At 46.4% G+C, this 16,703-nt stretch overlaps 1 protein-coding gene across 1 annotated transcript in view; it reads left to right on the forward strand.

Annotated features, from left to right (window-relative positions):
• Itga9 (integrin subunit alpha 9) overlaps nucleotides 1–16,703 on the forward strand; it is a 289,069-nt gene that overhangs the window by 194,760 nt on the left and 77,606 nt on the right. Inside the window, exon 18 of the mRNA XM_021172021.2 lies at nucleotides 3,256–3,406. Within this exon, the coding sequence (XP_021027680.1) occupies nucleotides 3,256–3,406 (151 nt within the window). The remainder of the gene's footprint in view (nucleotides 1–3,255; nucleotides 3,407–16,703) is intronic.

A 16,703-nucleotide genomic window follows, 5' to 3' on the forward strand; every position in this document is an offset into this window, starting at 1 on the left:
CTCTGTGCTCACCTCCAGATGCCCCTCTGTGCTCACCTCCAGATCCACTCTGTGCTCACCTCCAGATCCACTCTGTGCTCACCTCCAGATCCACTCTGTGCTCACCTCCAGATCCACTCTGTGCTCACCTCCAGGTCCCCCTGTGTTCACCTCCAGATCCCCCTCTGTGCTCTCTGTTCTAATATCATCCCCTCCCTCCAATCCAGCTTTCAACCATGACTTGCTTTGTCTATGTCAAAGCTGCTTCAACTGTGGGTCACAACCCGATACAGGGGTTTATAGCTGAATGTAGGGATTGCAAGACCTGGCAGTGGTGGGTGTCTGAACTCACTATACCTAAAACCTAACTCAGAAATAAGGTACTCCTGGCAGCCCTCACCCACGCTGTGCTGCCTAACTTCCTCTAGTCCCGCCAGTATGAACCTGGCACCATGCATGCACTCACCCTCCAGGTGCAGAATTCTACCTGAGCGTCCACGCTCACAGGTCCACTCTTACAGACTGCATCTGCCTGGGTGTCCATGCTCACAGGGCCACTCTAACAGACTGCAGCACTTTTACTGTACACACCACACTTTCTGCATGAAACAAAATGATTTAATTATAAGAAATAAAGATTTTTAATAATCTTCTGCCATCACTATTATATATCAAATGAGTATATATTTTAAGCTATTTTAAACAGTATTTTTTTACCCTTTGAGTCTTTCATACTTGCATACAATGTATCAAGTTACTTCTTCCTTTCTCTCAATCTTGTAGACCCGCCTATAGTGCCCAGCTCCTCCCAATTTTATTTTCTGTTTTTTAATGACCCGCTGAATCGAATTTGTGGCGGAATACCCATGAGTTATGGGCAGCACGAGTTAGCATGTATATGGATTGCTGTGCTGCTCAGGTAACCACATCCATGTCTTAAGTATAAAAACTTGCTTCAGCCTTCGAAAAACATTCAATTTATATGTATACCAAAAAACTATCTTAAAATATAGCTATTATTTGTCACCAGTAAATATTTGATCTAGCTACTTGTTTTAAATACTTATTTATCCAATGTCAGGTAAAAAAAAATTGTCAGACACAGTACTCATCGGTTTTAATTGTCAACTTGATATCATTTAGAATCACCTGGGAAGAACGTGCTAGTGAGGGTTTATCTAGATCAGGCTGGTCTGTTGGCGTGTCTGTGGGGGATTATCTTGACTATATTAATCAAGATGGGAAGACCTGGCCCACTGCGCCTGGTGCTATTATCTGGATGTAGGTTCTGGCCGTATAAGGGGAGATTCTGAGCTGAATAATAACCATGCATGCATTTCATCTCTCTCTCTGCTGTTAACTGAGGACATGGTGTGTGCTCTTTTAAGTTTTTTGCCTGTAACCTGGAATTGTGATCTGAAATAAACGGTCCGTCCTATAAGTGGCTTTTTGGGAATATTTTATCACAGCAATAGGAATGAAACTCAGATAGGCATGAGAGAAACAAGCAGAATGAATCTTAGAAGCCCTGCTCTATGTGACTATCACCAGAAATCAGTTCTAATTCCTCATGCTATTTTGACCTATCTGCCATGCTGGACAACCCTGACATCCTCCCTTGGAGAAGGCCACACATGGCCATTCTGTGCCATCTCCCCTGGTTTCTTCCTACATGCCTAGCAATACCCATTTCCTCCTCGCTTCAGATTCTAAATGAGAAAGCTTCCTCCTTCTCCACTCATCCCCTGGGTCCTTCGTGTTTATCCCAGAGGTAGATCTGCAGCCCAAATGCCTCCTGTATGCCCCAGCTCCAGTATCAACATGTATGTCTCCTACAAAATGCAACAGTATCTTCTTGTCTCTTCCTTCTCTGCCCACAGTCTTTCCCACCTCAGTAAATGCCAGCCCTAAATGCAGCCGTCGGATCCCCAAGCCCTGGAGCTACCCTTGGCTGCTCCCCTGTTAACATCCCTCATCTAACTCATGACATTACAGTTGGCACAACCTTCGAAACATATTTCCACTGTGCACTTTGTACTACAGCTGGCCCTGCCTGGCCTGACCTTTCACCTGCAGGAGACTCCTTATAATCTTCTCTCAAGAGTGCTCTGTAGACTATCTACATTGCATGTAGTAGGAGCCTCTTCCTGATATGGGCCCCAAGAGTCACTGCTTCTCAGCTGAGAGCAGGTCAGGGCTCCCGTCCATATCACAGCTACACTAAGGTCTCCATGGTGATACTCCAGGACCTACAGACTCTGCCAGCTCCATTTTCTTTTCCTCTTGGAGCTCATTTCCCCTCAACCCACTCAGTCCTCTCTGGCCTCCATTTTCTTCCTTGAACATGCCAGATCTGTGCCTATCACAGGGCAAGCCCTTGGTAAGGCCTCCATTCTGTGTGTCCTGTTCTCCTTCTCCCAAGTTTCTAGCGAGAGGCTGACTCCTCAGCGAGGCCTCCCTCCCAGACTACTGTATTGGGAACTGCAGCCCACTCCTCCAAACCACTTCCTACCCTCCAAGGTTATGTGTATTCACTTAGTGTGAGCATTTTCCATGTCCCTGAAGTTTTGGTGTGAGCATTTTCTATCTCCCTCATGTTACATGCTCCTGTTGCCGGTGTCTTGCTTTCTTTTCCTGTTGTTAAGATAAAAATTCTCTAACCAAAGAAGCCTGAGGGAGAAGCGGTTGATTTTGGCTAGCACTTCCAGATTACGGTCAGGCATGACAGGAAGTCTCAGCAGCAAGCTTTAGAGAGATGGCTCATTGCATCTGCATTAAGAAGCAGAGGGGAGTCTGAAATTCTTCCCCAGGGAAGAGTTCCACCCACAGTGAAGACATCTTCCCACATCAATTAACACCCCACACAGGCAGGTGTCCAGAGGTCATCTCCCAGGCAGTTCCAGATTCTGTCACTTGGCAATTAACACTAACCTTTTCATCCAGTCCAGGATGAGAAAAACACGGGGTCTGCTCAAAAGAGCGGAATGAATGAATTTCACATAAAGCTTTTTAGATGCCTTCAGCTTTCCAAGTTTGGTATGTAGACTTTCTTACGAGCCACTCAACAACCTAGTAAGTTCAAAACATAGAACCCCTTGCTATAGGGGGAAAAGGCTCACGGGTACTGATACCCTGTGGCCTTGTGCCTAGTGAATGGGGCTCCTGAGTGTCACAGCTGTGCTCCTGTTTCCCCGACACCTCCACCCTACCGCCTGGCACTCCTGTCACATTTCTGTAAGGGTAAGGAGAGTAACCAATGTTTGGTTTTCTTTGCAGTGTTGACGAGAAAACCCCACACCTGGCTTTGGGGGCTGTGAAGAATATCTCTCTAAACATCTCCATCTCCAACCTTGGCGACGACGCCTATGATGCCAACGTGTCCTTCAATGTCTCCAGGGAACTCTTCTTCATCAACATGTGGCAGAAGGTAAGGAGCCGTTTCCCATCTGAGCTGCTTGCTGACGTGTTTCTTAGCACAGACGGGGCAATGAATCTGCAAACGTCATTCCTTCATAAGAGCTTGGAATTACTAGAGATTGGCTTTCATCCTGGCCTAAGAAGGTTGCTGGTACAGCCAAGCAGCAGCCATAAATACATACCTTGGAGAATATCTATCCTATGCCCTGTTCCATCCCTTTCCTCTGAGCAGCTACAACTGTTAGCGCCATCATACACATGTTCTGTAGAACTTCAGTTTTGTGTCATTGGTTGTTAAAGACAAGTATAAACGGATCCCTGATCGTCGTGATCGCTATCACTAACAACACACTCTGTGCTCTCTGCAACGTGGTCATCTGTGTCAGCTGATACCTCGCTGTATGTATATATGTATTTCTGCCAGATTCAAGGGAAGTGAGGAAATTGGAAGATTATATGAAATGAGTGAGCTTTAGTAGAGCCAATTGGTTTATTCAAGTGATAGCATGATTCCAAAAGAAAAGAGGAGCTGAGCTATTGTTTTCCCCTGATGCCCTGCAGTGCAACCACCTCTGTGAAAGAAGAGGGCAGGCTCTGGGCAGGACAGACCCTGTTCTAAGGCTCTGGGCAGGATAGATCCTGTTCCAAGGCCCTGGGCAGGATAGACCCTGTTCTAAGGCCCTGGGGAGGATAGACCCTTTTCTAAGGCCCTGGGAAGCATAGACCCCACTCTACCCGGTTGTTGCAACCATAGTTATTTAGACGTTTGCAGCTTTTCCCTGTAAACAGTGCTGAGCCCACTGAGCTGGTGTTCATGTGGACCTTAGTCACTCTATGATGGAAACCTTCACCCTGGTCCTCAGCACATGGGCACCCCATGATGCACATTTGTGCAGGTGAACTGCCCATTGAGGTTATGGGAGACAGGGGGAGTCAGTCATGAATTCCAGTCAAAGGCTGTGGTCACTAGAGGACAGTGTACTTGAGAAGGTCACAGGACCGAGTCTGTAGCTATCATAGTGGCCATGGGGACAGTGGTGTGCCTCAGCTTGGTCTCTTTACTACTGAGCCATAACCTATGAAACCTATAGCCTAGAGACCCCTGGGTCTCATCCTGGCAGAAAGCTGACACGATATCATGGTGCCTCATGGTGACTGTGAACATGAGCGGGATTGGGACTGGGCATAGAGATACCACACTGCTCTGGACCAGCCCAGAGAGCAGACCAGTGACAGAAACAAAGATGCCCCTCCTGTGACAATCATACTTCAAGGTTCTGCTAGGGATATAAACAGTTTGCAATCTAACTGCACCTAGATGGTAGGTAGTGATAGGTGACCAAGGGACCTCACCGTTCTGTTGCATGGGCGATATGTGGCCCATGTACTAGGCCCTGTAGGACTCTTACAAAAAAGTTCTAAAGTACAAAACCAAGAAAAGCCTAATTCAAGATGAAATAACATTTAAAAGCTTATTATCAGAGAAAAAAAATACATTGTTCAGAGTATATTGTCCCGAGTATCCCCCTTTACCGAGAGGGTAACCTCAGGAGACCCTTGTGAGGGAGTGAGGAAGCTAAGACAACGAAGAAAGGAAGAGTGACCATGGGGGAGGGGCCACTTGGTCTTCTCAGATCTCTGAGAACCTGAGGTGACGCACCTCAGATCTGTTCCTCTCAAGGTTGAGGAGGGTGCTAGAGAATTTTCCCACAAGCTTCTGTCATTCACTCTAAAAAGAAAAAGAGAGAGAGAGAGTTCAGAAATTAGCTCTTGAGTATACTAGCCTTCCACAGCTACGCCTCTACTTCCTGTCCGGTACAACAGTATAGTAATGAGAAATAAACACTAGCTGAGATGGGGCTGGAGGGGCTTAGCTATCAAGAGTGCTTACTGCTCTTGTAGAACACCCACATGGTGGCTCGACCATCCGCAGCACCAGCTCCAGGGGATTCCTCTTTTGACCTTTCTGAAATTATACACACGTATGCATACACTCAGATACGTACACACACCCAGAAAATAAACTATTTTTTAAAACTTTAAGCTTAAAACAAAAACAAATTTATAGATACCTCGTTTCAATTAAACTTGAGTATAGAACAGTGACCAGCACAGTAGATACATAATTCAAAAGAATAATTCAAAGTAAGTCTTCTGGGGCTGGAGAGGTGGCTCAGCAGTTAGAGCATTGGGTCTTCTTCCAGAGGACCCAAGTTCAATTCCCCATGGTGGCTCACAACCACCTGAAACCCATTCCAAGACAATCTGTTGCCCTTTTCTGGTCTCTGTGGGCACCAAGCATGCATTCAGAATGCCCATATATAAAAAATAAAATCTAAAAAAAAATATTTTAAGCCTTCTGATCTCAGCAATAGCAGTGGCAATTTAAGAATTAGCTAGGTTGTCTCCCTCCTCCTGCCTCACGATCTTCAGGATGGAGTTAGGACTCCTCAGCTATTCCCACAAAGCCATCCTGAGCCTGATCCTTCCCCAGACCCCGCAGCTCTCTGTGCCTGTCGTACACACAGTTGAATCAGTACCGGTTCATGACTGAAGCCACTACTACGGAGTCAGCCCTTCCCCCCACCGCCATTCAGAGAGCATTGACCTGAAATCTCAGCTCATGTCTCTCATCTTCTCTGGCTTCTTGCCTGGCTGCACAGGACTTGTTTGGATATCAGTTACCAAAAGTGCCTGTTAAGTCACAGTCACTGCAGGTGACAGAGATAAATAAGGTATAGTTCCTGTTCCCAGGATGCTCCCAGCCTAATAGGAATGTCATCAAATAATTAATAATTAAGGTAGGATACCAACTGCCCTGCAGACCTGCTGAGACGTTCCCATGAAGCGTTGATAATAGCTACTCTCAGGTTGTTAAAATCCCGGGGAGGTCATGTGCCTTCGAAGGTGTGATCTGGTCCCCTCTTGCTTCCTTCCTCTCTGCTTCTCATCTGTCACAAGGGTTGACCACTCCCTATGCCCTGTGCTCCTGGTGCCGTAATGTTCAGCCCAAGTACAAGGAAACAAGCAGCCATTGGCTGAACAGGCTCAGGGTTGGCTCAGAAGAGTGTGCCCCGTGTTGCATCAAGCCTAGTATCCTAAGCTTGTCAGGACTCCTGGCCACTTGGTGCCTCACGTGACGGAAAGGAGTAGTGTGGGAAGAATACCTGAGCTTTGAATTCAAAGACTGGCCTCGGCTCACGGGTACACCTTCATGGGATTGATCATGGGATTGATTCGTTCCAGAACACAGTGGAAACAGACAGGAGCTTGAAAGAATAAACTTTAACCTCCGTGCAAGGGAGGTCTGAGCCTGAGTTTGGGCACCAAGGGTAGCACCCATTGGCCATGAAATTACAGAGGCAGCTGTACCAAGAGCAAAGGCACCGTAGCAGAGAGCCTTTCTGCACTAGCACGCGTTGCTGTGACCTAATGCTCAAGGTCTCAGCTTGAAGGGAGGAATTCCTTCTGTTGGTACGTTGTCTCGGACAGCTCAGCTCATGGTTGGTTGTTCCCATGGACTTGGGCTGAATATGTTGGCATTCGGATCACATGGCTTAGAAGGTTGTCGACCCTCACGACAGACATGAAACAGAGAGTAAGGAAGGGAGAGGGAACCAGATACCACCTCCAAAGCTACCCTCAATGGCACACCCTCTCACGACCGCCTTCCTCTAGCTAAGTGCCACTTCCAAATCTTCTACCACCTCAAAAATGGTTACCAGCTGGGTGCCAGTCCTTCACCACACAAGTCTGAGGAGGACATTTTATCTTCCAACCATGTGGTAGTTTGAATGAGAAATCGGGTGTTTGAACACTTGGTCCTCAGTGGGTGGTGGCTTTTGGGGAAGTCGTGGAAATTTTAGGAAGTGCAGCCTTACTGAAAAAGTGTGCCACTGGGGGCAAGATTTGAAGGTTTATATCCTTGTCCCATTTCCTGCTTGTTCTCTCTGCTTGCTGTGTGTGGAAGAAACTGGATGAGCCAGCTCCCTGTTCCTGCTTCCTATTGCCAATTCTCCCCCACCCCCCGCCATGATGGACTCTCTCTCTTTCCAACCATAAGTCAGAATTAACCCTTTCTCTCTTGAGTTGCTTGAAGTTACGGCATTTTACCACAGTAACAAAGAGTGACTGATACAAGCCATGACGCTCATAGATCCAAGGTTTGCAAGCATGAGATGCCATCTTGCTCTGTGTTTCCAGATGCCAACTGGGAGGCAAGGAGCTGAGGACATTCAGTTTATTTGGAAATTGGGAGAGGACGAAGGGAAAGTAAGCTGTGAGGCCAGCCACCACGGTGGGGGAGGAGCTTAAGTAAACTGAGAGTCCAGCCACCACGGTGGAGGAGGGGCTTAGCCATGGCGCTCCGGAAACAGTATAGAAATAAATATACCCAAAGGATGAAGAAGCAGAAGTTCAGGTGCTCCCTAAGGCAGCAGTTCTCGACCTCTGGGTCACGACCCCTTCAGGGTCCAATGACCCTTTCACAGGGGTCACCTAAGACCACTGGGAAGCACAGATATTTACATTACAATTCATAACAGTAGCAAAATTACAGTTATAAAATATTAATGAAATAATCTTATGATTGGGGGTCACCACAACATAAGGAACTGTATTAAAGGGTCGCAACGTTAGAAGGTTGAAGCCACAGCTTGAAGGCTTAGGGTGGGGCCCTCCTGGGAGGCCATTCCCCAACACGTCTGAACTATCATGAACGTACCAGCGCACCCTCTGTCATTTAGGAAACTGTCCCTCAGGTGAAGAGATCTAGGTGCTGGCAGTGGGAAGCTGTTGGAGCACGAGACAGATATGAGCCACATTCGCAGGCTCCTTGGTACCTGCCACTGAACCTCTCACTTTCTAGGCTCCCAGAGTTCTGGTTGAAGAACACTTCATAGTTCCAGGAGTTGGGCAAGGCAGGCGTGTGCATAGATGAAGGTGCCCCGATGTGGAACAGAACATGGTAGACTCTGTGGGAGACGGGGGTTCTGATGTCACCCGTGGGTCAGCCACCTCAGCAGCCCAGTGACTGAAATAGCAGTGTGAACCAGTGCTGAGAGATTTTATTTTTCAATAAAACCCAGAATTTTTATGTTACTTTGGCAGCTAATTAAAATGTTTTCTGAGTGTCATATAAGCCAAACAAAGCATGTTCCCTGATCACATCCAGCCTGGGGCCACCGGCCTAGCCTTCTAGCCTAGCTGTCCCCTATGTGTGCCAGCTCCATGCTCTAACCTGCCTGTCTGCCACATGGCTCGGCATTTCTGGTCAAACTTTTTCCACATCCTTGGTGCGTCTCATATCCAACCCTTGGCCACAGATAAACTAGCTAAGTATATTAGCATTTGGATAGTGTGTGTGTGTGTGTATGTGTGTGATTGTGTGTATGTGATTATATGTGTGATTGTGTATGTGATTGTGTATATAAGCATGTGACTGTATGATTATATATGTGTGATTGTGTGTTATTGTGTATGTGTGATTGTATGTAAGTGTATGTGTAATTGTGTGTGAGTCTGTGTGATTATATGTGTGATTGATTGTATGTGTGATTATGTGTGTGATTGTGTGTGATAGTGTGTGTGTAATTGTGTGTGATGTATGCGATTGTGTATGATTTGTGTGATTGTATGTGATCATGTATGCAATTGTGTGTATGATTGTCTATGTGTGATTGTGTGTGATTGTGTGTGTGTGATTGTGTGTATGTGATTATATGTGTGATTGTGTGTGATTGTGTATATAAGCATGTGACCGTATGATTATATATGTGTGATTGTGTGTTATTGTGTGTGATTATATGTGTGATTGTGTGTGTGATTTTTGTGTGTGATAGTGTGTGTGTAATTGTGTGTGATGTATATGATTGTGTATGATTTGTGTGATTGTGTGTGATCATGTATGTAATTGTGTGTATGATTGTCTATGTGTGTATGTGTGTGATTGTGTGTAATTGTGTGTGTGTATGTGTGTGATTGTCTATATGTGTTAAGGGAATGAAAGGGAATAGAAAAGTCAGCCCAAATGTAGCACCCATGTCATTTTTAACGCTAGTGACTTTTAGGCTAAAGTTTGTTCTCCGGAGTGATGGTGGAAGCAGCTGAGGCAGAGTTTACATTCACACATGGAGTAAAATAATAGGCATGGAGTATGGCGTGGAAGGCAGTGAGCTGTGGTGGCTAACACAGCAGAGCTGAAATTTCAGCTTTCTCTCTGCTGATCAGTGTGCCCTGGGTCCAGGGTACCAAAGTCTTCACTACAATGTCAGGGTGTGCTAAGAATTGAACGAGGCCTATTCCAAGCATGTGTATAATGTGCCCCTGCTGTGGCAGACCCCCAACTCCCACCATGTGCCAGTACACACTGTAGAGATCCATCCGTCCTCAGTGTTCTGCTGGTCCCCACCTTCTGACAGTTCAGCTTATGATTTATCTGACTTTATGATGGTGCAAAAGCCAGACACTTTCAGCAGAAACTATGCTTCTGGGTTTGAACTTGGATCTTTTACTGGGATGCCACACAATACTCTTGGGATGCTAGGCGTCTGTGGTGCCATCTTACAGGAAGGGTCATCAAACCAGAAAAGTTGGAAGATTTGGTGATGGGAATGTTGGAAGACGGGCACATGAGGGAGGATGGGTGGTCCTGGGCTCATGGGAGAGGGCCAGACTCCACCCACAATGCTCCACACAGCTTGTGGAGCATGGCCCAGCTGCCGGGAGCTGGAGTTCACAACCTGTTGTTGACAGTCACTGAGATGGGCCATGGAGTTAGTAATGGCTCCATCTTCAATCACCATGAGAGACTGAGATGAGGGGACAGATTCTGTGTCCTTCACTCCTCCGTGGCAAAGCCTGATGAGGGTCACGGTAGCCTATCAGGGAAGCTCATTTTTGCGGTTTCTGAGAAGTGAATGGTTTGAATTTCTAATCAGGCTGGGTCTCCAAGCTGGGCTTTGGGGTCTTTGTAAACTACCAGCTCGGCTTTCTTTTTTATAGCAAGTGGCATCAAGGACTGGAGAGATTGTTTTTTCTGTAAAGTGAGTCTTCCCACTAATGTCTACCTCTACCGCTGAATGGGTATTCTGTTTCCCTCAGGAATCTCTCTTCTCACTTTCAAGGCAAGCCGATTAAGACGGCGCCAGATGATAAACTGTCCAGCTTTCTAACTGATCTGAGGAAGGATGTGGACACTTGACGTGTTTGCATCGCTTTATATCCGAGGGAGTAGCTGACCTTTCCTCGGGCAGAAGGCTCAATGCAGGAACCCTGCGTGGCTGTGCATGTGAACACAGAAAGATGTGTCAGTGGCGCTGAGGAGTCAGGCATTGCCAGGGCTGAAGTACACCCATCCTTCTGTACGTGAGCAAAAGCACAAATGGCTTTCCTTCTTCAGTATCCGCTCCCATAGCAGCAGACTTCATTCCCGTTGTGCTCTGCTATCTCCGGTGTCTCTTATCAAGTTAATAGACGCCCCCAGTAAAACGCAATCCTCAGATGTTTATAGTCACCGTGGCCTGGCCATTAAAATGATGAATGAACTCACTGCTCACCTTGTAAGAGAGCCCTGCAGGGGAAATCAATACTTAGAACATAATAAGTCTTTTCCGCTCCTTGCCTGCCTTTCATCTTGTGCCCTGAGCACCCTGGTGACTTTACCTTGAACTTCCTGCATGATGCCAGGCAGTTCTCACCTGGCCCTCGTCCAGGTACTGCTCTTACCCTGCATCCTCCCAGTGCTCACTTCCTGTTTCAGTTGCTTCTGAGGGGCCCGACTGTTTATCCATAATAGGCTAAGAGAAAGTGGAGAGGAGCAGGTACCACACCCCGCCCCCGACCCTGAGGCCAGGTTGGTAATCCTCCAGTACCATACCTGTCACTCCTGCCTGAGCGCTGGCACCAGAGAGGTAGCCACTGGACTGAAGTCCCCTAAGATGGCTGGCCCTTCTGGTGTCCATGGGCACCAGGGAGTGATGGAGAACCCCAGGTGTCCGTTTCTAATCACAGCGTGGCCTGTGTTCCGAGGCAAAGCTCAGCTTTCATTGGCATGAAAAGCTTCATTTGTGTATTCATGGCATCTGAAGGGAAAGCTGCAGTCTAGCTGGAGAAATATCAATAAAGCTATAACTGCGGCAAGAATCGATTTAGAGTATTTCCCACCACCATGCCACAGGCATATCTGTGAGAGGGATTTAGAAAGTGCACATTAAAACTTCTGGACCCTGCCTTCAGGGTCTAGATGTTTCTTCTGCTAAAAGAGAAAGGTGGAGCCTTGCCTGTGTTTTAAATCTTTTTTTGCCAGACAACAGAGTACCCTTAGAGAGAGAAGGGAGGAAGGAGGAAGTGAAGGAGGGAGGAAAGCAAGCCATGAAAGTAAATTGCTAAACTGAGACAAAAGACAATATAAAAATAAAATAAAAAAATAAAACATTAGAAACTAAATCTGGGAGGTGGCCTGGTGGGTAAAGCATTTGCTGAGCAAGCCTGGTGATCTGGTTTGGGTCTCCAGAGCCCGAATATCAGTGGAAGGGAAGAACAGATTCCATCCACAAAATTAGCTTCTGACCTCACATCACACACACACACACACACACACACACACACACACACACACACCATGCACACATAGTAATGAGGAGTACGGAGACTGGCTGTGTGCTTAAGAGAGCTTGCTGTTCTTGCAGAGGACCAAAGTTCTGTCCCCAGCACCCACATCAGGCAGCCCCCAATGACCTACAACTCCAGCTCCAAGGGCTCTGACTCCCCCTGCTGGCCTGCATGTGCATCTACACTCAGGTGTTCACACATAATTTGAAAAGAATAAAATTTTTGGAAGTCAGAAAAAAGTTGGTAGTTCCTGAGGGGTGTGTCTGTCCCCAGGAGAGATGCTCATAGTGAAACAGGGCAGGGCACAATCTCAGGCAAGGGCCCCCAAACCTTAGCCCTCAGCTTGATCTTGCCGGGAAAGCACCAGCTCCATTCTCTCCTGTCTTAAAGGAAGTTACACTTCTGACCTACAAACAGCTGGTTTAGAGCCACTTTGGAAGCTGTTAAAACCTGCAGTCCTTTCTACCCCAGAGGATGTGATGTGGACAGGATGGGCCCAGGAGTCAAAAGCAAGTCTCAAAAGATGGAAGCCATTGTGGACAACAGGGAGCCCACATAAACTTGTTGGTGGGCATATAAACTAGCTAGCCCAGCCTCTATGGAGATCAGTGTGGATGGAGGTTTCTCAGAAAGTAGGCACGGATCCACTAGATCTAATGTATAACTCAGGCCTACAACCCCTGGTGTTCACCCAAAGGTGTCCATGTCAACACATCACAGGGATAGCGCATCCATGTTTACTGCAACATTGTTCATAACAGACAAGATGCTGAGCCAGCCTAGCTATCCAGCAAGAGAAAAATAGATATAGAAAATGTGGTTTTTATACACAATGGAATGCTTTTCAGCCATAGGAATGAAGTCATGTCATTTGCAAGAAACTGGATGCAACTGGAAACAATAATATTAAGCAAATTAAGCCAATATGGAAAAAAAGCTTCTCTCTCAATTGTGATTCCTATGGTTTTTTTTTTCTTCTTACATCTCTTTATTTTTTTAAATCTTAAACTCTAGATTTTATTCCCCTTCCATGTTCCTATGTTTTATATAGTCACAGGGAATGAGGTATGTATATATTAAATAAAAGGGGAAGTGAGATTGTCAAAGGGAACGAAGGGGCTGGGGGTAGGAAAATGGGGGAAATGCGGAGAATGTTCAACAAATGCATGGAAGAAATCGAAATGTAAAATACTGGTCTTTGCCATGGAGACCTTGTAGCAGCTTAGCGTGCCGTCAGGAAGCAGTGACACATGTCTTGATAGTGGGCACAAGGTTAAGGTGTGCATATGCTAGAAAAATGCAAGAAAGCTAAAACTGAGAGAGAGTTTTGGGACTCCAGATAAAACTCCCAGGACCCACTTAAGGTAGACAAAGCGGGGCTAGGGATGTGGTAGTGTATGTGTGTGGGGGTGAAACACTCGTCCATGCTCATCTACATTTCCCTGTGTGTGTGTGTGCGCGTGTGCATGCGCGTGCACGTGCGTGTGCAGATACAGAAGCCTATACGAAACCCTGAGGTTGGCGTCAGCATTCTCCCTCCACCTTGCCCATTGAGTCAGGGTCTCTCAATTGAACCCAATGCTCATGGATATGGATAATCTAACTAATTATCCTGCTCCAAGGGTCCTGTCTCTGCCTTCTGAGAGCTAGAATTACAGAGGGCCGACACACCCACCCTGCACTAAAGCCCAGCACACAATGCAGGCCACCACTGCGGTGCCGTCTCGCTCTGGGCTTTGTAACACACACACACACACACACACACACACACACACACACTCACACACACTGTATCCTCCCTCCTTTACGACTGTCCTTCCTGGAGACACGTTTCATACAGGTTAGGTTTCTTCATTCATTTGCTTGGTTTTTTTGTGTGGACTTTTGGTTCTTTATGACTCCCATGTCAGAGTCGGCTTCTGGGTACCCGAGCCTAAAGCACACCCTCCTCCCCAGGCTTAATTTATTCCAACAGATGCATTGAGGAACCTGACCAATCAAAATGGCTTTGGGGGCGGGAGAGGGGAGTAGGTTGTGTGTGACTTCAATTTTTCCCCCACAATGATGCTATTTGGTGTGTTTCGCCTTTGTCCTGTAACCTGGAGGTCTGGAAGTCTAACCTGTCGATATTTAGCCTGTGAGGTTTGACAAGAACCCAATCTCATTAAGTCTGAAGTTTTTGATCAATTATTGCTTTCTTTTCTCACAAACTGTTTATACTTGAAATAGTGATATGTTTGGGCAACCTTTCTTTGGATCTTTTAAGGAAACAAACTCTGTTTTTAAAATCTCACCCCCTGAACATAAGGACTGAAATACGCCGCTGCTATAATTTCTAACGCTTTGCTCCGTGTGTTTGTCTCCATAATCATAAGCAAGATGCATCTCCCAGTTTCCTCTGCTATGCGCTCTTTGTCAGGTTTGGATATTGGACTTTTGCTAGAATTTTTCTAAAATAAACAGAGAGCCTGAATTCTTTCTGGTAGTCTGAAGGCGTGTAGCTGATACGGCTTCAACACTGGGCAATGGGAAAGACAGCCTTACTGGGTGCTCAGTTTTACGCCACACACTTTGCTCGGCACTAGTTGTTTTTTTTTTTTTTTTAACACGTTTCAGCCCCACAATAACTCATGTCCACTTGTGAACTTTGTTTTCCTGAGGAGGAAACCAACACTTAAGCAAGGCACAGCTGCCAAAACTGGGTATTGGGATCCAGGCACTGCAGAGCTGACTTCAGAGGTCTCTGATGCATCTTCTTTGCATAAAGAGGCTAATTTGCATGTCTGATGGTCCTGCTGGCTGCCCACCTGGCTTGTAGCAGTTACCCTCTGGAGAGCCAGGTGCTTAGTGAATGACATCTTTCAGATTACATCATCCCCCATTTTCCTTGTGTAGGGGGTAGCAGACAGGAAGCGCTGATGAATTTTCTGGGGCAGCTGTGTTTTGTCTAAACAAGACTCTCTTTAGTACCTCAGGGGTACTGGCACAGAGACCTAACCCCTACCAGGCTCCCACTAGAGGAAGCTTTCCTGTGGTGCCCATGTGTTGCTGCGCTGGATTCTGGGAGCTGGCACAACTTCCCTGCCTTTTTGAATGTCTTCTCTGGAACTGATTTGTCCCAAGGTGAACTCAGCGAAGGGAATATCACACTTAAGAGCTTTGCCCCTGAATGGGCCAGGAAGGTGGAAAAACCACACGCACTGTCCATTTTCCCTTCTGCCCGATGAGTCCTGAACAGCTGGAAAAGGTCCTAAGAGGTAGAGTCACTCAGCCCTTCATGTGTCAGATGCTCGACTGCCTTGCTCTATCTAGCCAAGCCAACCATCATTTTCCCAACTCAGGTCCAAATATTGTTAGGGAAAAGGGAAAAAAAGCCCCTATCTGTATGCCCAAGTCACCTGTAAGAGGCTAGTGGCACACCAGGCACATAGGTGCCTGATGACATGGATCATGTGACAAGCAGAGTCCTATTACCAATATGTAACAGCATCTGGGGGCTCTGCTGGGTGATAGACAACAGGGATTCCCATAGGATAGAAACTCATGCTTCCTGTACATAGGAATATATACCCAATAGTCAAAAGCAGTTCCAACAAAGAAAAGATGGAGTAGATAAAAAAAAATGGTGTCCTGTTTGCATGGCCCAGAGACAGTACCTTGATGGTCTACAGAACTTACTCCTCCGGCTTTAAGCACTGAGCTTGAGAGTGGAACTGCCTAGCTTGGTCTGACTGCCGTCGCCGCTGCTGTGCTTTCTTATTTATTCAAAAAGAGTGAACTGCACGTTTAATGAATATTTAAGGTGTGAGATGTATACACAGAATAGACATAAGCTCTGTGGCCACCTCCTCACAAACCCAGTGGAGGATGGGTTTGAAGAAGTGTCTAGAAGTTGTGACTATGGTAAACAGAACAGCCTTGGGGGCCCGGGAAAGGTGCCCTGGGAGATGTTCAGGAAAAAGGGGCACTAAGATTAGGAAGGATGAGGGCCACTGTAGAAAGGGTGGCACAGTAGGTGAGTGAGGGGAGCTGAGACATGGCTGGTGTGTTCGGCAGGGGCCAAACAACATAGGCCTTAGGCGAACACAGTGAAGTGTCCACAGATAAATGGAGGGTGACAACCTTCATTTTGTCTGAATGTTGGATCCTATCATATTCTTACAAAAATGCCTTCAAAATGTCCTAGGAAATATTTATTATAAAATCCTGGTTCAACTATTAGCTCTGAACAAGAATGGGAAAAAAAAAACAAAAACTAAAAGAAAAGAAAACAACCCTAAGACATCATCTATAGAGGTCTTCAAATGGAGGCCAGGATAGATATCATCAGAAAATGAACATTAACTATTAAATGAATCCACGCTTTAAATCTAACCTTTGTCATAACAGAATTCATGTTCTATCCAAGATGAGAAAAGTCTAAAAGGTCACACCTCACAGAAGGAACAGCCACTCATAAAGGGAACGGTCTAGTGTGATCACAACGCCACAGTTGTGTCAAAGTTCACATCCTCCTTTGAGGAACCCCAGTCTACATAGCATTTTCTTATTGATTATTGAGGACTGATGTGGAAGAGCCTATCCCACTGTGAGCAGTGCCAGTCCTGGGCAGTGGTACTGGGTAGGATAGAAAAACAGGATGACTACTTCTCTCTCTCTCCCCCTCCCTCTCCCTCTCCCTCTCCCTCTCCCCCCTC

The sequence above is a fragment of the Mus caroli genome, chromosome 9 (genome assembly GCF_900094665.2).
Source record: "Mus caroli chromosome 9, CAROLI_EIJ_v1.1, whole genome shotgun sequence".
Lineage (NCBI taxonomy): Eukaryota > Metazoa > Chordata > Mammalia > Rodentia > Muridae > Mus > Mus caroli.